The following is a 23,736-nucleotide window of genomic DNA, read 5'->3' as shown; positions in this document are numbered from 1 at the left end:
TTTAGTCTGGATAGAAGTTTGACTAGAAGTAAAATAAACTTTAGTTTAATATAAGATGTATCCTAGTATATGTCTGCTCTAATTTGTATGGGCTCACGTATAGAAGAGTTAGAAACACCACGCTGGATGTCAAGGAAAGAATATTTCCTGGAGTGGGTAACGTGGGGGGCTGGACCTTGGAGTATGGGTAGTGTCAAAGGGAAACAAAGCTAGACATTAGTTCCAGTGGAGAGAACACTTGATTCTGTAACTACTGACAGAAGGGGAAAGGGCTAAACTCCACTTCCATTTGTGCAGAGGCTGTTAGGCATTTTAAAGGGAGCAGAAGGTACTAAGGACGGGAGTAGTCAGGGGCTCAACTGGAATCAAGGAAGTGAAAAATTACAAAAAGCCAGCAAGAGAGTTGGTCAGTAGGACTGTGATTAGCCCAGCTGTGTCTGCTAGCTGGCAATCATGAAGTCAGGATTCTATCCTCCCAGAGACTGGCAGACAAAAGCCCTATCCTTTCTGATGATTACATTTCAAAGCAGTGGCTTTCAGTTCCTTGAGAAAGATATTCCTGGGCTGTAGGAGAAACGTGTGTGTGTGTGTGTGTGTGTGTGTGTGTGTGTGTGTGTCCCTCAAAGGGACAGAGGACGGACTTGTAATTATAAGCTTTTTAAAGTCAATATTCTAAGAAAGAGGGGTCAGAGGCCTATTGTCAGGGTTGGTCAGGGCCCAGTGCAGGCCTTTGGTTGGAGTCCTGTTGTATTTCTCAGTGGGTGCCAGACAAGAAGAGGAAGGGGCGGTCTAATCACAAAGAAGGGACTACAAAAGCATGGAGAAGTGAGAAGGCATGGTTAGTTTAGAAATGTTGTCTGGTTTAATGGCGGGTATGTTGGGGGGAAGGAGTGGGAGTAGATAAGTCTGAAAAGGTAACTTACAGAGTCTGAAGGGTCATGCCAAGGAGTTTGTGTTGTATCCTGGGGCAATGAAGAGATCGTCAAGATTACAGGTGAGTGAGGTGGTCCATTTGTAGCTTGGAGATAAACTGGCCATCGTGGAGGATGGTTTAGAGGGACGGTGAGGTGATAGGTTCAGAAAGACTGAAACAGGGAGAAAAGTGTGGGCTCTGAAATGATTTCCTAAAGGAATGAAAGCCTGGACTGTGACAGGGCAGACAAAGTGAGGGAGATGGCTTTAAGAGGATGGGGCAGGAATGGGGAGACACTAGATGAGTAAATGAGAGGGGGGTTTTGGGACCAAATTGAGATTTGGCTTCTGCATGACTCAAAGGACATGGCGGACTTTGTTGACATGACTATAGTGTGTTTGTTTCTTCCTTCTTCCTATTTACCGGACTCATGCCCTTAATAAGAGAGTTGAGAGGAAGACCCTCTCACCTGAATTCAGGAATCGTGTTTGGGATGCTTCGCGCAGAATTCTCTACCATTGTTACTTTTATTTCATCGTAGTAAAGTAATGAATTTTTTACTTATTTCCTGAGCATAACAGCCAAGGCAGAAAGAGGTGAAATGCTTTGGTTTGAACATGAATCTAAGGTGGAGTTGGAAGAAGACCAATTTAATTCCACTGGATAATAATTCAGTTAGGATCTGTGATGTGCCAGGCTGTGCTAGATATTTTGGGAGCCCCTAAATTAGTAAGACTTTTCCCTTCTCAGAAAAAACAAAAACAAAAACAAAAACAAAAACACAACAAAAACCAAAAAAAACAAAAAACCACCCATAGTTGTTTGGGTATGCAGGTATGGACACAACTGAGGGAGGGTGGTATGCTAGTTTGCACTGTAAAGGGAACTTGGAAGAGGGACTAGTCAGTTTCAATGAAGAATGTAGTGGAGACTTGATGGTAGAAGTCTTAGTAGGAGATGTCAGAGGAAGTATGGGAAGGGAAGTATCCTGTAATTGCATGGCCCACACTGAGAGCTTTGCTCTGGGTTCCATTTTCCATTCATCCTCATCTACATTTAACTAAAGAAGTGGGTTCTAGGATTTTGTATAAAAAGTGCTGAGAGGAGACTTCCCTTAGCCCCTTTCCAAAGGCAGCCTTAATCTCAGATGCATTGGTCGCTAAGGATGTATTAAGCACTTGACTCTGCACTGGAGTAGAAAGGGGAGTTACCCGGGAGCACTTCTTCCCTTCCTTTCTCTTTTAACGATTGTATTATGAACTGTAAGACGCACAGAGAGCACATGGTATAACGTATCATGACGCGTGTCCGTGAGCCCACAAGCCAACTACAGAAATCTAGTATTAATAACACCACTGAAGTTCCCCTATGTCTTTCACCAATCACATCTTCCTCCTTTTATCTTGTTCCCCAGTATGTATATAAGAATATGGATATAGAGATCCTTAGCATGATCAGTTTTTCTTAATTTTTTGATAAATGATATAAACATATCTATCCTTTAAAACCATTTTTTCTAATATTATATTTTTGAGAACTGATCATATCAAGTTACTCAGCCTAGAGCACACTCACTAATGTTCAGTTACACGCTGTCCCATTGCAGGAATATGCTATGATTTACCGACCAATTAGCCTCAGATAGACTTTGTGTTATCTTTAGCTTTTCTCATTAATAAAATGTACCTCTCTTTGTATCTTCGTACTTGCCTCTGGGGTATATGGGCTAAAGTGGAGTTGTAGGATTTGTACAACTTTATCTTTATTAGATAATGCTAAATTGCTTTCCTTTATTTTTTGAAGATTTTATTTATTTGAGAGAGAGAGAGAGAGAGAGAGAGTATAAGCAGGGGGCAGGAGCAGAGAGAGAGGGAGAGACAGGCTTCCCCACTGAGTAGGGAGCCTGATGTGCGGTGCCCAGGACCCTGAGATCATGACCTAAGCCAAAGGCAGATGCTTAACCCACTAAGCCACCCAGGGGCCCACTAAATTGTTTTCCAATGTGATTTTAACAATTTCTACTCCCACCAGTATTGCATATAAATAACCATTACTCCACATTATCTCCAATACTTGACATTATCAGACTTTTAGATTTTTGCTGATCTGGTTGATATAAAATGGTAACTCACATTTGTTTTAATTTGCATTTCTCTAATGACTAACTTAAATGTTCTTTCATATGTCAACTAGCCATGTGTGTTTCCCCTTCCATGAAATATCGGTTCTTGTGCCCATTTTTCTACTACTTCTCTTTTTCTTAGGAATTCTTTGTAGATTCTGGATGGTAGTAACCCATTGTTTGTTTCATGTCTGGCAAATAGTTTTTCTCACCTTGAATCTGTTATGAATCTGTTGATTAACTACATTTCTTAATTTTAGTGGGGTCTAAATTATCAGTTCTTTGTAGTTTTAATGTTTGTTTGTTTTTTTTTTATTTTGCTCAAGAAATCCTTTGTAACCTAAAAGTCATAAAGATTTTTTAATAGGTCTTAAAATTTTTTCTGCATGAGGTAGGCATGGGATGTTATTTTTTTCCCACATGAAAAACCAATTATCTCAGCATCTACCCTTTCCACAGTGATTTGCAGTATCATCCATGTCCCATATTAAGCAAAGCATAAATGGATAGTTTTGTTTTAGGATTCTCAACTGTGGTCCAATTGTACATTTATTATTTTATACAAATAGTATACGCCTTAATGACCACAGATTTATGTAAGGTTTTATCTGATAAACAAAATTATCCTTGTTCTTCAAAAAAGTCTTGGGTATTTTAGAGTTTGCTTTTCCAGTGAAATTTTATAATCAGCTTATCAAAGTCAATAGAAAAATTTGGTGGGATTTAGACTAGAATTCCATTAAATCCATGGATCGATTTAAGGAGAATTTATATATATATATTTTTAAAGATTTTTTTGTATTTGACAGAGATCACAAGTAGGCAGAGAGGGGGAAGCAGGCTCCCTGCTGAGCAGAGAGCCTGATGCAGGGCTCAATCCCAAGGAGCCTGGGAGCATGACCAGAGCCGACAGCAGAGGCTTAATCCACTGAGCCACCCAGGTGCCCCGAGAATTTATATTTTTATGATATACGCCTATCTTTGAGTATGGTCTATCTTTCCACTTCTTTAGATCTACTTTAACGTCTTTCAGTAAAATTTTATGATTTCCTCCATTAAGGTCTTCTACATTTAAAAAGATATTCTTAGGTACTTTATATTTTTTGTTAATATTTTATATGGTTTATTCAAAATACATTATCAAACTTTTTGTGGTTGTTTCATACAAATAAAATGCATTTTTTTTGTATATTAACATGATAGCTAGCAAACTTGTTAAACTTTTGGAGCCAATTATTTGCCCATTTTGGTTTTCCAATTTCCTATAGTTACATCATCTATGATTGGTGACGGTTTGGTTTCTTACATTCTATCTTTTATAAATTTCATTTAGGTTCCTAGTATAACTGTACTGACTAGAGTCCTCAGTACAAAACTGAATGGAAGTGGTGATAGCAGGTATCTTTCTCTTATTTATAATTTAGAATAATCACTTCTAATGTCTCACTATCTGAGATAACTTTTGCATAAATAGTCTTTACTCAGTTAAGGAATTTCTATTCCTAGTTTGCTAAGGGTTTTTTAATTGTATTTTTACTTTATTACATCCTTTTTCTGCATCTATTAAATATGTTCATAAGATTTTTCTATTTTGTTCTGTGCAAGTGGCAAAAAATATTATAAATTATAATCTAGTGTTCCACTGTCCTCATATTCCTAGGACACACCTGACTTTTGGAGGTTAAACTCTATGTCTGCCATTTTCTTTGCTCATCATCATTCCTTTTCACATCACTGATATTCCTCCTTGGTTTATTTTCTTTTAGAATTTCTCTAATTAGGGTCTATGGACATGGAGCCCTCTGTATTTCCATTTATTTCTAATATCTTTATTTTTTCATAGAAATGGAAATTATAGATAGAGCACTTGTCCCATTTTCTTCCACATTACTGAAGTCATCAGTATGATAGCATTGGACTCAAGATCCAGCCTTGACATTAAATTATTTTGTGACCTTAGGTAAATCCCTTCATGTCTCTGGGACTTGTTGTTCTCTCCTAAGATCAGAGTAAAAGAGCTCTAAGTAAAAGAGCTCTAAGAGGACCTCCTGCTCTCATAGTCTGTGAATAGGACAAACGAATGTATGTGTTACTAGCGTTAGAATACAGAGAGCAGAAGAGGGTCAAAGAACAGAAAGTGAGTAATAGAAAAACAGGGAAAGGGAAGACAAGATTACATGTTTATGACTGTTTACAATTTTCTGGGAAGAAATTATGAATGCCCTGAGTCCCAGGGATTTGTCTATTATTTGCTTATTCAAAAACAGCTTATGTATGGTACCTTTAAAAATGGTGGCCTCTTGGGGCACCGAGGTGTCTCAGTTGATACACTGTCTGACTCTTGGTTTCGGCTCAGGTCATGGTCTCTCAGGGTTTTGAAATCAAGCCCTGTGTCAGGCTCTGCACTCAGTGGGGAGTCTGCTTGAGAAGGAGTTGCTCTCCCTCTGCACCACCACCCCCACTCCTGAATCCCTCTCCTTACCACCCTGCACTCTCTCTCTTAAATAAATAAATAAATAAATAAATCTTAAAAAAAAAAAAAAATGGTGGCCTCTGAGTGCAGGCTTCCTGCATCTATGTTCTCAGATTCCACCAGCATTGGTAGGCCGACACATGATGCTGGAGAGATGAAATCCAAGGCCAGAGTGGGAAAGACAGAGATACTCTTTTCTGAATTTTATGGAGGACTTTCATGTACCCTCTAGTTCCCCTGTAGGCCTGTTACTGAAAAAAAGAAAAAAAAAAAAAAGCTTTTAGTGAACAGTCACAATGGATTATTAACTTTACGTCTTGCATTCTTGTCTGTAAAATGAAGGTAAAAATAATTCCAGATCAGTGCGTAAACAATGAATGCTGGAACACTGAAAAGAAATAAAATAAAATAAAATGGGAAAAAAATGATACAATGAACAAAGTTTTCAAAATGCTAAATTACTCTCTCAAGTGTCTGAGTCTTTCTTTTGTTTCCCCAAATGGCTCCATATCTATCAGCTCTAGTAGACTATAGAAGTCTTGAAAGCAGGAACTGCCTAATGCATACCCATGTCCTTCAAGATGCCTAGTACAGGGCAGATTCTCAGTGTCTGAGAAGTCCACACAGTATGGATGAAGAAGTGTGAAAAAGTCAGCCGGTGTTGGTGGTGGAGACCTCCCACCCCCACATCCAGAGACCCATTTGGGGGTTGGATCCAGCTTTAAAGGCAAAAAATCCTTCACTTGTAAGGTTAAGACACAGAGTGGTCAAGTAATTTTAGAACACATCCAACCTTAAGATCTTCTGTGCTGTTAGTGGAGGAGAGTGGGTGCCTTCATACTCTTGTTGGCATCGTATTTGCTCTGAGAGGCATTCCCTTCTCAGAAGACCATCTGGAAAGCAAATGATATAAAAAATGAATCACAGTAAAAGGGGTCAGAAGAAAGGAAACCAGGATTATCCAACTCAAAAAGAATTCCACACAAAGACAAGTATATGTAATAAGAAGTTTATTGGATTTCTAAATATAATAAAGGAGTTGCAGATCTTTTACAGAAAAAAAAGGAATATCATTTTTGTATTTATTCTTACAGAGCATTGGAAAAACATAATTCAGAGGAAAAAAAGAAGGTAAATAGAAATGTTTTAATATAATTGGATAATACATAAATACAAAGAAAATACCCAAATCACTTGCTTATAACAGGTTTTATTCTTATTTTCATAAGGAATCATGTAGGTTATTTTGGATAAGTCAGTGATGGTTCATGATGTAGTGGAGAAATGTGATTTGCTAAGAATAAAATAAGAAAGAGGAACCTATATTTTAGGAATATCATGGCTCTGTCAGTACCACATATGTGAAAAAAGGCATATTCCCTATATGTGTTTGTGTGGCTTTCCCTAAATCAGGGAATGGTATTCTGACTAGCAGCTGATCGTGGTGGGGCTATGCTTGTACTCAGTGGGACATTCTTGCTCTTGGTGGAGAGAAAACCTGGCCTCTACCTGTCTCCCCCTTCTCCTTTACCATTTAACATTTACACAAAACTCTCTCTCCCACAGTCATGGTCATCAGGTAGAAACCTGGAGCAGAGCCCTGTTGTCTCTTTCCCCACCCATCTTGTTCCCAAGGAGAAAACTCCCGTATCCCAATACTTCGACACCACACAGAGATTCTTCAACTCTTATCTAGCACTGACATCTGATGCTCTAAAAAATAGAAAATGACTAGTGTTGAAATTGGATAAGGTAAAAACAGAAAACGAACGTCAACAGGAAGAGTAGACATTTTTAGTGAAGAGTATCACTCTTTCTCCAGGGAGCCAACTGGTCTCATAGAACGATGACAGCTAACGCAGGGTGGTCCACACTCGAGATTATGCAACAGTAATCTGTTCCAGCCTCATCCCTGGTGTATGTAGGGGGGCTCCTTATATGGAAGGCAGAATGGTGGCTGACTGCAGTGCCATGGAAACCATCTCCTATAGCTCATCCCTCTCTACTTCCTTTTGGTGAAAAGTGGGTGGGGCAGGAGATAACTTTGTGACCAAGACAACGTCAAGAGCTTCCTTGGAGAGAGGCTAACTGGAGGCATCTCTCTTTCCCAAAGGAGAGGCGTATTCAAATGAACATGGAGCCAAATGACTTAGAAGGAAAGAGAGCGACTTGGCAAGCGTAATTTGCCAGCTGGTTGAGTCAGACGACACATTGAGAAAGATCTTTTTTGGAAGCACGTCCTCTCTTCAACCCTTTTTCCTAAAATCATGCACGGTCTACCTCGTCCTATTTCCCCGGACCCTCTCCTGCGCCACACCTGGAGACGAGTCCCTCATTCCGGGCTGTGCCACTGTCCCATCAGCAGCATCTATCCCTGCAATGCCCATGACAGAACTACAGAAACAAAAGCCACTCGATAACATATGCTACTATTTTTAGGAGTCAAAGTAAAGATGCTCTAAGGATCTGGCAAGGACATTTGGCCCCCTGAGCCTCCAATCCTCACAGCCAAGACTTTTCTTTCATTTTCTCTGATGTTAGCCTGAGAGATAAAAGGAGGGGGAAAAAAATGGGCTGACATGCGAAACCCACCAATGCTTAGTTTATAAAACACACATACGACACATATCCTAATACAGATCCTGGCTCTATTAATTCTCCTTAACACTGTTTCCTTCTGACTGAACGAACATTCCAGTTCCGTCCAGCATCGAGTCCCCGGGAGCAGACTACAGGAAGCCTTAGCGGTGTGCCGCCATCCAGTCAGATATAAATACCAAGTGGCTATATCAGCAAGGAATGCTCAGGGAATGTGTTTGCAGCCTGTTTCACGGTGCCACTCGAGAGGGGATATTGGAAATGAGTGACTTTCTTCCATTTGGCAAGCGTTCCTCATCTTAGCACCTACTCCTTTAGATGGTATGTTTTTGAAGGCTGCACAGTATGACTCTGGGTACCGTGTGTACATACATATGTAGGAATAACGTTTATGTTTCTCAGAATAGGCACTTTTTGAAGGCAGTAAATCTAAAAGTAAAGTTAATAGAGCCTATATTTAGTGCTCATCTTCTCACTTTGCTGATGTGTATGCTGAACAGAAGATCACAGATTTGAGTCAGTCTCGCAAAGAGGCCGGAGTCGGCAAATGGCTATATTCAGAGCTGGGGAAGTCTTGCCAACTCAACTGTAGCTGTTAAAAAGGCAGACTTGGAGAAGGTGCAATCGTTTTTCTCAAAGGTGACGGCACAGAAGGAGAAAAGCCTGTGACAAAGCCACGAAATAAAAGCTCGTGTGTGCAGCTCAGAAAAATTACTATCCTCAGGCTCCGCATCTACATGTCACGTCTCCTTCGTGGCACAGATTTGCTACTCAGAAAGTTCTTTCCCTTCCTTTTTTTTTTTTTTTTTTTTTGGTGCGTCTTATAATTGCACATATTCCCAGTAGAGAAAGAGCCCCAAATCTGCTAAACGAATGATAAACGTGGAGTTTAAAAGACAAAACAAAACAAAAACAAAATAGTTCACTGCACAGATAGCCCGGAAGAAGTTAATGCTACATCCAGCTGTGAAAATGCAGCATCTAAGTTTAAATTTTCACTTAAGGCACATTCAATCACAGGATAATTTTATTCACACTAACGGATCAGACAATCAAGTGTCATCTTTAATTCTGTTTGCTCTTTGATGGGTTTCCTGAAAAAGAACAAGGACAGAATTCAGATTTTTAGGGGGGAAATAGATTCTGACTTTGTTTACTAAGGAAAGAATTCTTGGATCATTTGCTTATCAGCTTTCCCAAGAGAATAAACGGGGAGTAAGAGGAAGTAAGTCTTTTAAACGTGATTCTGCAACTGCTTCACTATACACGCTGGTGATAAGATTCAGTTTTCAGGGTCCTAAATCTCTCTCATCAAGGATATGTCTCAATTCTGACATTTCAGTGGGGTGAGGAGGCCTGCACGGTGTCTACCAGTTTCAATGTGCTACCTAGGGAGAGAGGTCTAAGGCACTCTGGCTCATTCTGGCAATCTCTCCCTGATGCATTGATGTGCTTGGCATTCATCGAAAAACAAAGCAGAAGGGTTAGTAAAATGCAAACATTGCCTAAATATCGACTTGTCTTTTACTATTTGAAATGAAAATCAGGCCATTTCTATTGTTGGCATTTAACTGATCAAAATCCCGTTTCCTCTGAAGTCTGAGTCTGAAGGAATGAACCCTGTTGGCAGACACATCACAACCTGGCTATGTTCTTCTCCTACTTCTGGCTTATGGTTACTAAGTGATCATCAGCTGTCACTCACAGAGAAAACGAGACAAGAAGGTATTGGACTTTTTCCCCTTTTTATAATTAAGTCTCTTAAGAAAGAAAAGAAAGGAGACATGTATCCAAGAAAAACCAGCTTCTCCCCTTTTTACATTTTCTAAAGCAGTTCAGAAATGGCGTTAAATAATTTGGTGAGGAAAGACATCCAGACTTAATATCTACTCCCTCATGATGGAGTAAATGGAGTCAGGAGAGGAAGTGTGATTCTCTCCTCTTGGCACAGAGCTAGCAGGCACCTTCCAACGCGGGAACAGGATGCTTCAGTCAGAATGGCCCGGGAAGAGGCTTTACTCTTTTCCCCACACATAGAAATGTAAAGAGAGAATCAGGCAGGAGAGATAAACACTTTGGTTTCCACCCCCACCTCAAATTGCTTTGGCGTATTTTAAGAGATAAATGGATCCATACAAAATTTAAAGAGCTTTCTCTTTTCCTTCTTGGCAGCCACAAAAATGGGTCAGGTCTAGGAATTATTAATTTCCTGGCCTGAAAAACCCAAGTGTTTTAAAATAAGATTTCTTTTTTGAAGGCTCGGCTTTCTTGGAAGACGTCTGTATGTGCATATGCGTGAGACTGTGTGCACGCACGTGCACGGGTGTGTGTTTTAAAGACAACGCAATTGTGTTTTCCCTACATATGGAGGACGGCATCATGTAGAATGGAGGAAGGAAAAGTTTTATTCATAATTTTCTTTACATTATGTGAAGGGAGATCCGGGTTTGTGACTCCCTTTCTTTTTTTAAAGGGCTGCTTCTCCATCTTCACTACCTCACAGTCCTTTTCTTCCTGCTAAGGAGATGTCATAGGCTCCACCTGGGGGAGTTTCTACCTGGGCGGAGTCACCTAGATAATTCTGGAGAGTTCTCAAAATTCTTCTAGTCACCCACTCCCAGGTGGGGGTACTCCGTCTCTCCTACAAGAACCGCTCTCCAAGGCTTCAGCCAGAGTGTATCTCAAGCCTCACAGGAAAACGAGGCACCTCTCCAGGCTTGGAATGTTGCCATTTCCGCCAAGGGTGCTACCTCTCTGGCCCCGCTGGCCCATCCTGTGTGTTCCAGGTGTGAAGTGTGGAAAGGGGTGAGAGGCCGTCTGCGACTTCACGTGGCCTTCATTAATCCCAGGGACTAAGTAGAGGGAGGCTGAGAGCAGCCTGATGGATGGTAGACTCTAGGGAAGGGAAAAGCCTAGAAAGCTTATTAGATGAGATCATTTTACAGGCTTCCTACAGGAGATTTAACTCAGACGAAGAGAGAATACCTTGCCATCGGTGCACAGATTTTAACTGGAAGCCAAACAACTATAATGAGAAATGGGAGAAAAGGGAAGCCCAAGAGCACGCATGAAAAGGCGTGCCTCCCCGGAGAACGCAGCTCCAGAGAAGGAATGGGGAGTTGTTGGCCTGCCACGTAGGGCGGCTTCTAGAGCATCACGGAGGCTTCCAGGTGAGCATCCGGGGAACAATGCAGTACAAACCCCCCGGAATAAGCAAACATGAATCCCGAAACCACACCGGCCTGGGCAGCCCTGTCTCTCCAATGGCAAACACCGAAGGCAGAGCTGCATTCAGTCCTGCAGCCTCTGTTCCCAGACAGTTCAAGGTCATGGGGTGGGTGGGTGGGAAACGCTTGGTGCAGTGAAGGTGCCTTCGGCCTCAGTAACTGTGAACCCAGAGGAAGAATCCTCCACATTGTTTCCCTCCAGGAGTCTCTGTCTCTGGGGGGTGTAAATCGTAGCCCATGGGAGAGAGACCTGTCTTAGGGACCCAGTCGCCTCTGCCCTCCACTGCATTTGAAATGACATGAACTTGATTGATAGGCTGCACCTCACGGTTGCAGAGTTTTCCCCTTCGTGGAAAGTAAACCAACGGTCTCTGGGGAGATTTGCTGCAGTGTGCTTCAGCGCCATAGCTGTTCTCGGCGGTGGCCTCCCAGACCGCCATCATCACAGTGCCGGTCAGACAGAATACCTGGTCGCTCCCAACCGGATGACAGAGATGACGCGTGCAGGCGCTCAGCGATCGCAGGCCCTGCAGCGCGCACGTGGCTTTGCCTCCTGAGGTCTAGCATGGGTTAGGAGAACAGCCCTGGATGCCTTTGCACAGGGGGCACGTTAGTCTGGGCAAAGCACACATTGTGCTCAGAGGCATTCCGTGCCCCCAGAGTGGCGGCTGGAGAGAGCACTGGACTTGCACGACCTGGCTGCGTCCCCAGATCTGCCACTTACCAGCTGCATCGCTTCTGGCAAGTCACTTAACAATTCTGAGCCTCAGCTCTCTCTTCTAGGATAGGGCTATTAATAACCTTCCTCCCAGGGCTGTTTCATGTGTGAAAGCGGTTTGTAAGCTCTCTTAGGAATTATTATTTTAGAGCTCAGAAAGCCACCCCCAGGTCCTGCCCAGGAGACTGGTGACAGGTTCTGCCAATAGGGCCCTCTAATTCTAACCTGGAGAGGAACAGGGTGGTAACCCAGGTAACCCAGGGCACCACTGAAAGAATGTATACATTTCTACCTAAGACCATAACATCCTATCAGCCTGTCCCCCAAGAACCATTTCCTCTAACAAAGAACAATTAGACAAAAGTAGAGTTTCAACAGAACCACTATCTTTTGCATTTGACTTCTTCCTTTTTAGAAGTGGAGATCATGCATGGACATTTTTCAGCCTCTTAAGGTCCATTATCATCAGGCCAGGTAACTGGAGGACACTGTTCATGGGCTGGGCACTGGGGGGAGGGCATAAGCTATGTATGTACCAACTGTCAGAACCATTTGTCTTTTGAGTAAGAAAATAAAGACAACAACAAAAAAGTTGTCAACTCTAAAACCTGACCCTCAGAGAAGCCTTCAGACTCTTTTTAAGGCTCTTTAAAGGTTTTTTAATCTTTAGCTAAAAATCAAAGTTTTTTTTTTTTTTTTTTTTTAAGTAATGTGTTGCCAAAATGAAAACAAAGATATTTGGAAGGAAAATGAAGGGAGGAACAACATTTTATTATGTACTAAAGATGAGTTTTGTGTGGCACTCAGGCAAGCATAATCTCCAAACTCGGTTCTGCTTCAGAGTCTGGGGGAGTTTGGAACAAAGTCTGATGGAGGAAATGGAAGACCCAAGAAGCTATGAATGGGTTGATACAGGTGACGCGTACGCGGAGTCTGGATTACCACTTAGCAGTGAATCAGTAAAAGAGAATTTTAACACCAAGTGAAATCAATGATAGCAGGGTCTTTTCCGATTGTTGACCTAATGTAATAGGAAAACAAGGCTGTCCTGCTGCTTCTCTTGCAGGTGTTCAAAAGACACGTGTGTTTGCTCCAAGAGTAGAATATCTATGCTATAAAGCTTCTTGTTCATACTGTATGTGCCGGATTGTATTGTGGTGGCTCATTCTATCTTCCAATGATAAAGATACAAGATAGAAAACAGCAATTGGATGAGCCTTCCTCCATGCCTTTTACCTTCCCATTGACCCTGAATATCTGGAAATTTTTTCTCCTGTTAAGGAAATTCCAGAATCTTTAATACTTAAAGGATAGGGTCTTTTCTGAAGACAGTTTTGCTTTTCTAGTGTTTCTAGTACCTTAAATATTCTTCAACTTCATCAAGTCAATGAATCAGTTCCATATTTCTTACCAAATTTCACTCCTCCATGAAGCCCTAGTGATGCCACTAGGAAGAAGTACCTTTCTCAATGCCATCTTCCTGAGTCCCTGTTGAGCCTGTTTGATCTTACTGCAGCTGGACTGAATCAAAGTTACTTAGGGACTGATTCTCTTACACTAATTGTTAAATTAAGATGAGTAAGGATGAGGTTAGAAAGACAAAAGTAAAGAGAAATACTCCTAAAGATAGTTCCTAACTGATCATGCAGGGAAGCTGCTCACTTGGTCTAAAGTGCAACATCTCTCGGTACAAATATTTGAGCACGGGAAAATGGAAGTGAATCTCGAAACCAATCAGCAAGTAAATATTTAGGTCAAACCCCTATACAGTAACCAGAACTCTTTTTGCATATTCAGTATGGAAACCTGGACCAAAAAAAAAAAAAAAGTGTTATTACTGGGAAGACAGAGACAAAGGGAGAGGGCTACAGAGACTTTATGAACATTAACCAAGAAGTGAGAATTTCACAGATGGCATAGGGGTTAGCTTGCTTCTTGTTTCAGAATGACTTTGATTTTGGCTACATCAAAAATAGTATAGGAAACAATGTCAAAGCTCTGTTTTACATTTGATCTTAGCCAAATGGCCGAGAAGCAATCAAAGGTCTGTTTTATACACATGGGATATCTAGGGTCATCTGCCTTCCACTTTCCTGAGTCTTGGTCCTTGGTGGAAATTTCCAAGTTGACTACCGGTTTCCTTTGGGTGACTTCACTTCCACTTACTTTCAATCCCCAAAGAAAGTGTCTCTACCTAGGCTGAACCAAGGTGATTACTAAGTTTCATCAAGCAGCATGAAATAAAATTAAAAGCTATTTGTCCAAGTGTTCAAAGGAGAAGCAGAAGGGTGATCGGATTTGACACCATGTCAATAAATGGCAAACAGTTGAAAGAGTTCGTGATAACTGATCTCGAAGTAAAGATTTAGACATTAGCCTTGTTTTGTGAAGCCCTGGAGACAAACTTATATGCAGCACGAGGAAGAACCTTTGTAGAAAAGAGTTGCCCTAATAGTAGAATGGACCACTATGAACAGTACTACATACTGGCCAGGTCTAAGATATGGGACAGTGACTTGGTAGCAAAATAACAGAGGAGATTCAGGTCCTCAAAGAGCCCATGATTCTATGTTTGTTTGGTAACGCCACCGACGGATGTCTGGGGTCAGCTAGAACCCTCTACACTAGTATATAATACAAGACGACATAGCGAGACCTGTCTCATTCTTGGTAAACCATTCTACTTCTGGGGCTACATTCAGTGCCAAGTTGACTGCATCCATTAGGCGGGTTGTTCAATAAGGCTGCTGTTTGGGTCAGTGAGTTAAATGCCTATCAGAGTTAGATGAATAAGGTTTTCTTTTGTCCCTAAGTGGATGAGTAGCTTGGAAAATTTAAAAAGGCATATGGTAAAGAAAGACTAATGCAAGTATCTTAAATTATACAAAGGAATTAGCTATAGGTTTTCTCTTCTCTCTAGTATATATAACCTTTTGCACGTAGAATATAAGTTTTTGTTTATAACAAAGGCTGGAGATAGAGACATGTATTAGTGTGGTTAGAGACTGTGACAAACTAAGTAATAATCAGAAATAAACAGCAAAGCTTTTAGTAATTTTTTTGTGATTTCAAGGGGGGAAATGTTTATGAATTTAATAAAAATGCATCTTCCGTACGACTTTTCACAAAAGAAACCACATGCATGTTGGATAACCAAAATAGTGTCTACAACTTCTTGCACAAGGGGCAGGAAAGTAAAACAGGGCAGGGGAGAAGTGCCCTTTAAAGGAAAATAAGCCATTTTATATTTCCTTTTATTTTTTTAAAGTTAGTAAGATAAAGTTAGTTTTCTGTGTTTGCAACTAAAAAAGAGAAAAACTAATACAAGTCAGTTATAGTTCGGCTGTTTAGGTACCACATTACAGAGAGTGGATGACTGGATTTCAACAAGAGAACGACAGACCTAAACTCCTACTTACTATCATCATGAGGTAAGTATTGGAAAGGGAAAAACACTGCATGTGTGAAAGCAGGAACTTCTAACCTTCAGAGATGCCTGACACACTCTTGGGCACACAGTGTGGTGTGCCCAAGAGTGTGTCAGACTATATATCGCCATCTTTTAGGCAGAGAACGAGCTGTGCCCCTGTCTTGGAGGGGGTGAAAAGACAGGGGTCATGAATTTCTGCAGTAGCTACGATCATGTCATGGGGTCTAGCAGCTGCTCTTGTTTCATTTCCTTCCAACAAGGGAAAAATATATGGTTATCCATAGTGATTTTTAAATGCCTTGTAAGCTTGGAAATATGAATATTTTACTTGTTAAAACAACTACAGTTGTTGATGCCTGAAACCCCCTGGAAGTTCTCAGAGTCACACTTTACAAGAACTCTCCTGCCATCATTTTAGTTGTAGACGGTCCCTTTTCTTAAATCCCTCCTTCGTCTCCTGAATTCCACTCTTCTTGGAGACAGGTTAAAAAAAACAAACAAACAAAAAACAAAACCCCACAAAACTCTGCTTCTGTATCAAAACAACATACCCACTGAGACTTGGCAAATTCACTTATGTATTGAATTAAACATGTATTAAGTATGTTTTACTTTCTCCACATGTGACCCTCTGAAAAGGGAAAAATCAATGTCATTCCCGTGAAAACTTGCAGAAAGTGGAAGTGAGAGCAGAAACCAAAGGTGAAAAATATATCCCTAGAAATGTAAGCTTTTTCCAAACAGATTTTTAAAAAACGGACACAGAGGGCATACTTTTATCAATATTAGCCAGAGTTCAAAAGAATCTCAAAGCTGAAAAAAAAGAAAAAAAGAATCTCAAAGCTGAATTTTAACAAAATGTTTTACTGACAGACCCAGACCTGTTCTTCTCAGGTTGCTTTTTTTGCTTTTTATAAACATACTACAGGTCTGTGAACTGTGCTCTGAGAACAACTCTGGCACTGACCTACCCCCTGTAAAATACTGTGATTCAACTATTAGGATTTAATATTATGCTCATAGGCAAAATGCTGATATGTGTAAAAATTCTGGAAAGATAATGGTTTTTCTTTGCCATGAGGAAAATTACCAAGTTTCATTAGGAATAAAATAACATGCCACACCACTTAAAAATATGTTTTTTTTGGACAAAATACTTTGCATTTTTTAAAAAAAATTCCTAACCTAGTCTTAGAAAGATCACTTTGCATATAGCTGAGAAAAGTAGGGCAGTCATAAATGAATTTGCCAAGAACTCTATGATCTGAGTCCCTGATGAAAAGTCATTAAAATCAACCTAAAAGACTCTATTATCTCATCTTGCTTTATGAATAAACACAATCTGGAAAATATGCCCTTTTAAAGGAAGGATTTATGGATGCCATGCATATTTGACGGTAGCCTTCTTCCCTTCCTATGGTTGTACATCTGTAAAGATCAGAATGCACTGATATAATTTACCTATGAAAAGTCCAAGCACGATAATATTAACAGGTAGGATGAAAAGCAGGACAGAATGTAAGAAAGGAAGGCAGGAAATAAAAAAGGAGGTGGGAGAGAAAAAGGCAAGGAGGGAGAGAAGAATTCTCACCAAACCGTGGAGCTTTAATCAGATAATTTTTTTAAAGGTTTGAAATAGTACGTAATATGCTACCCAAACAGCCTCTTGAGAAGAATCTCATTCTACGTATCTGTCATGTAAATAACAACCTGATATGTCCATGGTTGTACCATAATAATAACAACTCAGACCTCAACCTGTTCTGTCCACTATTAAATTAAGACAACAGACAAACCAAAAAGCTATGACAATTCCTAAACGTGGATATGCTGAGTGGGCGGTAAAGACGCAAATGGAAATCTGTCTTCCTTATCTGACTACAACCAGAGAAAGACCAAAAACAATCACTAACAACACCCAACATCACCTCCTGGCATAAAAGCGTTTTCTTAATTCAGGAATCCACAAGGTCCTTCCAAGAGACAAGGAGAAAAGAAACATTATTAGAACCCATTAAGATAAAGAGTTTACACTTCTCTGGATTTTGTTTTCCTGTCCGGTGAGTGTACTTGGAAATCTGGGAGATGATTACTAACATTATGGACGCTCCAGTGAATATTCGTAGTGGCGTAGAGACTCTAAAAATAAGGCACACATACATGTTGCTCTCGGACTGTCTCCTACGAAAGTGCCCCGAGAGAGCGATCTCAAGAAAGGGACTTCAGGCACATTTTGTGGAGGTATATCTTTTTCAGCCTACTGGCTTCCTACAGATGGCTAAAGCAGGGTATGGAACATGCTGTCATATTTCATTCATAACACACATGTACTGTAGCTCCAGGCAACAGATGGACAATCACTTGTTTAAACTACAAATGTGAAATACTAAGGTAGCATGGCAATATTTCTAGAAATGTCTATGAGAAAAAGAAGCCTTTCCAAGCCAAGAGGAGTGGTGAGAGGCTGGGAGGTCACATCAGTGTTTCCCTGATCTCCCTAGCAGCTGCCATAATTTCCCCGACACCCTTCAAAACGTGATGATGGAGGGATCAGGGGGCAGCCGACACAGATTTGACAAGAGAAGCCCAAACCATATCAAATAGAAATAACACTGTTATCCCCGGCTGGTTCACATTAATAGGATTTTTACTAACTAGGAAAACTGTTGGAAGTTGTGTTTTCAGAGACCTGTCTATATTCAATAAATCCTCTACTACAGCCCTCTTGTCAAAGTGCCCTCTGTCTCCCTCTGAACCCAAATAAAAACACTTGTTTAAATGTAGTTAGAATTTTGTAGACTTTAAACATCACCATAAACAATTTTTCAGACTCTTGTGTGACGAGGAAACAATGATAGTGTTGATAACTTGGCTGCACTGGTCAGCAGACAGCCAATGAAGGAATCTTGATCAGAGAAGTTGCCCCTACAGAAATAGTTTAGCAATGACAGGGGGAAAAAAAACCCACATCTTTGAGCTGCAGAGATGTCCAGCATCTCAAAGCCTCGATGCCTTATGCTGGGACACATGACTTAGTTGTGAGTTTCAAATGCAATTTTGATTGCAAATGAGACTCCATGTTGACTCAATGTGAGCTAGGGATCCAGACAGTAAAGAAATTTGATTTTGGAATGGTGTGCAGAGCCTATGACATAGTGGGTTTCTTTTTTCCTTTTCCATGTCTCTCATCACACAGAATTACCAAATATTTGTGTTCTTGACAATTTTTTAAAGCCCATATAGTTTAACAAACTTTTTCTTATATACTTTGATTTTTCTATTATTTATGAATTTAAATAACAATCAAGACTCTATACCAAAAGACAAAATAATTATAATTGTTCAGGTAATAATGATCTTTCTGTCTCTGTTATAGGCAAAACTTTACGTAACTAAAACACTAAAGAGTGATTTGGCATTAGTTTAAACCAAAGGATTAATAGAAAAGACAAGAAAGCAATATAAATCATATACTTAAGAAATCCTGGAACAAAATAACGTAGGATCCTTTCCTTACTATATCTTGTGAAAGAAAAGAAATCTGAATCTAAATATTTCTGCATATGTGTGTGCACATTCATTATTACAAAAGTATAGTAAGTCTATATTAAAAAGAGATTTACTTTAAAACTCTTTGGTAAAGATACTCTGAGGTTATGTGATAAAAATGTACTATAAAGACTGAAAGCCACCAGTATTCTGGCAATGCCACAGTGATGGGTCTGTGACAGCATTTTCTTAAAACTCTCTCTCTCTTTAAAATGTTTTGGCTTGTAAACATTTAGTTACACAAGGACTTAAATGTAACAAACAAGTAAAATGTTATTGCATTTTTAGGGTATAAATATTTCATACATTTTCCTCTTTTGGCAAAATTCATAATAATATGACGGTGCTTCAAGAGATAAAATCCATCCCTCAATAAATTGGGCTTTTGGCCTAAACACAATTTCCCCCAAGTATTTCATAGAAAACAAATTGCTGAGGCAATTCAAGCAAATTACATTATCTCTCCAATTGTCTAATAGTGCTTTTTGAGGTCATCAGCAAGTCTGATATTGAATGTGGAGGACGGAAATTCAGAGACACAGTCACTATAGTATCTTCAAATTCACACGCTGCCCAAAATGAATCCCACTGTGTTTCCCATTAAGAAAAATATAAGGCCAATGATAAGAGTAGCAAGGTAAGGAAAGGCAAAGTTTTCCGAGAAAACTTTGCAAAGTCCCAACTTTGGCGGTCTCCTTGGATGACCAAGGCAAAAGAGCCACACATTAACTTAGATGAGCTAATGACCATAGGCTTAAGAATTTCTTATTGAAAAAAAAAAAAAGAAAGAAAGAAAACTGAACAATCATTCCTACTAAAGTAAAATCGATATAATTGGAATTCCTGAGGCATGGGTATAATTCAAAACAGGCACAAATACTTTTTCATTTCTGTTTTGAGTGTTGAAATTAAAAATTCAAATAAAAGTCAGACAAGAAAATCAACTTCATCACTTAATCATGAAAAAGGTATTTGTGGACTCAGGAAAGGGTACATAAGGGAATGTTAACTATATTTGTTATATTTGATTTCTTAAACTGGGTGTTATGTATACAGGGATTCATTATATTATTATTTATATTTTGTGTATACTTAAAATACTTCATAATTTAAAAGTATATACTTGTGGAAGATTTGAAGAAACGTTTAAGAAATCTCAATCCAAAATACTCGATTAGTTTACAAAATGGCAACCTGCCGTTACAAAGATGGGTGTCTCTCTTTAAAAGAAACAAGTTAGAACCCAAAAGAAGGGTTCTGTAGTTGGCAAGCAAGCATTTCAATGCCCAGTAAGAGTTTGAATAAAGATTCTAGGCAGAGACTCTGCATATTTTTAGCTCAGAAAGGCAGTTTTTTTTTTCAGCGATTGTCTTTGAAAAGTGTGGTATAAATGTCACATCCATGATATGAACACGTCTCCTGTGATATGCAATTTGAGTTGTGGTGGGATTATGGGAGTGATGAAACTGTGGTCTCAACATTTTTTCAAGCTTTCCTGTCTTTTTAAAGTAAACTAAACAAAACTCCACAATTTTATTTTGTGTGCTCCGATATGCAGTTGTCAGGCAAAAAGGACCCGGGCCTGGAGCTGGGGGGCGGGGGGAGAAGGAAGAAGAGGAACAGTTCTTTATGACTGTCTTCCCCCACAGAAAACTCAACTTTGGTAGTTGTGTTTGGATATTATGAAAAAAACCAAACCAAACACCAACAAAAAACAACATGGCAATATTTCTGAGATGAAAAGCGGGACAGTATTGTAAATGTAACATTCCAGGGAAAACAAAGTTTGTCTGAATTATGAGGTCTAGGTAGCACGGAAAAGGGAAATCTTAAGATGGTATGGTGGGATAATAATAAGCTTTTCAAAAAACCCCCCAAATGCTTTTTTCCCCCTGCATATCCCACTTGTAATTCCTTTAGGAAAAAAAGTGAACTTTGGATCTCTCTCTCACCAATAACTGTTTTCAAAGGAGCCCTGACCACTGGTCACTACAGATTTTGAATTTCCAATCAAATTTGGTTGCAAATTAAATTTGGGTTTATTTTAACCTATGTAATTTACAGCTTAAATTCTTTGTGGCCTAACATATACATGGCACACTATTTCCCCCCCCAAGGGGCATGACCGGTTTAGAGCAACAGAAAGATGTAGTTTTTAATACACAGAAATAGAGTGGCTATCCTTCCTGTTCACAGGCCACGTGCAACTGACAGGATGGACCCTTCAAGCCTAAAAGCACCTGTGAGTTGGCCCGACTCACCCAGGAAAAACTGCGTGACAGCAAATACCACACTAAAAAAAGCCATTCAACCAGATGAAAAGTGAGACAAACATAGGGATTAAAAGTTACAGGAATGCACAAGTGAATGGGATGGAGTATAATCCGTGCAAAAATGTGGAAGTCCTTGGGAACAAAGGCCCATCAAGGTCCTACATGATTAAATGTGAAATGTGTATTTGGTGAGAACGTAAAAAAAAATCTCATCATCTATGTGCTTCTAAAGAAAGGTTAATATTAGAGGAAGAACAGAGACCATCCCACGGCTTGATTGCCTTTCCTGTATTTTCCCATTTCTTATCTTTGTCTTGTGCTTCCTTCTTCTCAGCGCCCCCAACTAAGCAGCTCAGCAGGCGACTGTATTTAGAGGTCGGTGCTGGCCTTGGCGGTGAGCACCCTGATGCGGGCAGAGTTGCAGGTCTTACAGAGGATGTGTCCATCCAGAGGGTAGCAGCCTTGGTTGTCTCCTTCGGACAGGAGACCACCACAGTCCTGGAAAAATGGAAAGGATGTCAGTAAAACTGGAAACTAGGAACGTGAGGACTGCTTTCCTTAGCTTTCCGTGCGACGCCTCCATAACGCGTTCACTTCCTACCTTTCCTCTTCCTGTACCACTGGACCCCTCCAGTCCTTCCCCAGGATACAACATACCATCTGGAACTAGGCCAAATGAGAGATTGGGGGCATAAACACAAAAAGGGTAAAAGGAACCCCACCTCCCACCACCTCAGGTTACGTCACAGGAAATGCAAGTTCAAGAAGAGGAGAACCCACGGGTCTGGGACCTCAAGGAGTAATTTTGTTCTCTCACCCAGGCAACAAAAACAGCAAGAACAAGAGAAAATAAAACAAGAGGAGATCCCTAACTGCTAAGTCATCTTAATCCTTTATCACGAGTCTTGGGATCTCTCAAAAGGAATACACAGGCTCAGGGACAGAATTCCTGGGCCGTTTCTGGGCAGAAGCAGGTCTGGAGAGGGTCTCCCTCCAAGCAGAAGGGCCAGCCTAGGCTCCGCATCCTGGCTCCAACTGTAGTGAGAAAACAAAACCCTGAAGTGTGCTGGATATACTGGTTTGCTGCACGTTCTGAGGGAGACAGTGCGGTGTGGGAATGTGTTGGACCGGGAGCCGGGCCCTCCCGGGGGCGCCCCTTAGCTCTGCCTTGGTGTCACTGAGAAGAGTTCCTGCGTGTCCAACTCACCAAGCCTTTGGGAGGATCAAAGAGGAAACTGGATGTGAATGTACTTTGAAACAAATGCAGGGAGCACCAGAGCTGGGAAGGATCAAAGGAACGTCCTACTGTCAATAACACCTCTGCAGCTCCATTTTGGAAAATGACACGTAACCGCCAAATGCTGGCCCTTACTTTGGGAGGACATGGAAGTTTCTTTGAAAAGAAAAATACAGGACTTCCTCTGGCCGTATGTGGCCCTTGCTCACTTCAGCAGAAACTCTTCTAAAAGGCCAGCACCACCGCACACGCCCTGCTGCTGCTGTCTGCTAAGACAGTCAGGGGGTCACTGGGGCTCCCGTCTGTATGTGGCTAACAGCGAAATGCAAGCTCAGAAAGGGCAGCGCGGACAAGCCCACAGCAGCAGCGTGGCAGCAGGAGCCAGGCTGGCTCCCCAGAAGCCGGCCTTGCCCAAATGAGCAGCCATCCTGCTGCTCTAGGGGCACACGGGACACTGAGCATAATGGAATTAAATGAACTCTTCTCATCGCGATACAGAAAGAAGGGAATTTCATAAATGACATGGCCGTAAGCATTTAGTGAGCTGACTTCTACGGTCAGCTGGGCACTGTGAAGAGCCCAGAGTCAACCACAGTGTCGGCATCATCAATGCCTGGACTCTGGGAACCCAAAGGGGCCACCTGGGGTATCCAGTGCACCCTCCTCGTTTCTATAGAGGAGGAAGTGAGGAGCAGAAGGGGACATGATTTCTCCAGTGTCATGCGGTGTCTGAGACAGGATTAGAATGATGGTCTGCCCTCTTCTAATTCAGTGCTCTTCCCAGGCTATAGCATCGTTTTGTAAACAAACAAACAAAAAACCAACTTCACAGGCCTTTAAAGCAAACAATTTGTACTGCTCTCATTTCATTGGGAAGGAGAAAAGGCACCTTTATGCAACTCTGGGCACAAAACCCCAGGCCATTTAAGGTCAAAGCCTATTGGTATGCATAGCAAGTGTGTGGGCAGTGTTGGGAAGTTTTCTTCTTTAAGCCTCAGTTTCTCCTTCTGTAAAATGACCTCAAAGGCATCTATCAGCTTTTTCACACCTATGAATCAGGTCGGTTTTAAGGCTGGAGGTGGCTGTTCCTCCGTAGTCATAAAATCCCGCATGAAAGCTGGTAGATTACCTTTTCTCATGTTAAGGACACAGAGACAGATGCAGCTTGGGCTCTAGGGCAAAACAAAGAACCCCAC

The 23,736-nt window shown here is 40.8% G+C and overlaps 1 protein-coding gene across 2 annotated transcripts in view; it reads right to left on the bottom strand.

Moving 5' to 3' along the window:
• Window positions 1-19,843: 19,843 nt before the first annotated feature.
• LPP (LIM domain containing preferred translocation partner in lipoma) overlaps window positions 19,844-23,736 on the bottom strand; it is a 659,735-nt gene continuing 655,842 nt past the window's right edge. For both annotated transcript variants that reach the window (XM_080814680.1, XM_080814681.1), the window contains exon 12: window positions 19,844-21,801. In XM_080814680.1, coding sequence (XP_080670806.1) covers window positions 21,673-21,801 — 129 coding nt within the window. In that variant the 3' untranslated portion in view covers window positions 19,844-21,672. The remainder of the gene's footprint in view (window positions 21,802-23,736) is intronic.

Source organism: Martes martes (assembly GCF_963455335.1).
Source record: "Martes martes genome assembly, chromosome: 1".
NCBI lineage: Eukaryota > Metazoa > Chordata > Mammalia > Carnivora > Mustelidae > Martes > Martes martes.
This window is presented reverse-complemented; position numbering and strand designations above follow the sequence as displayed.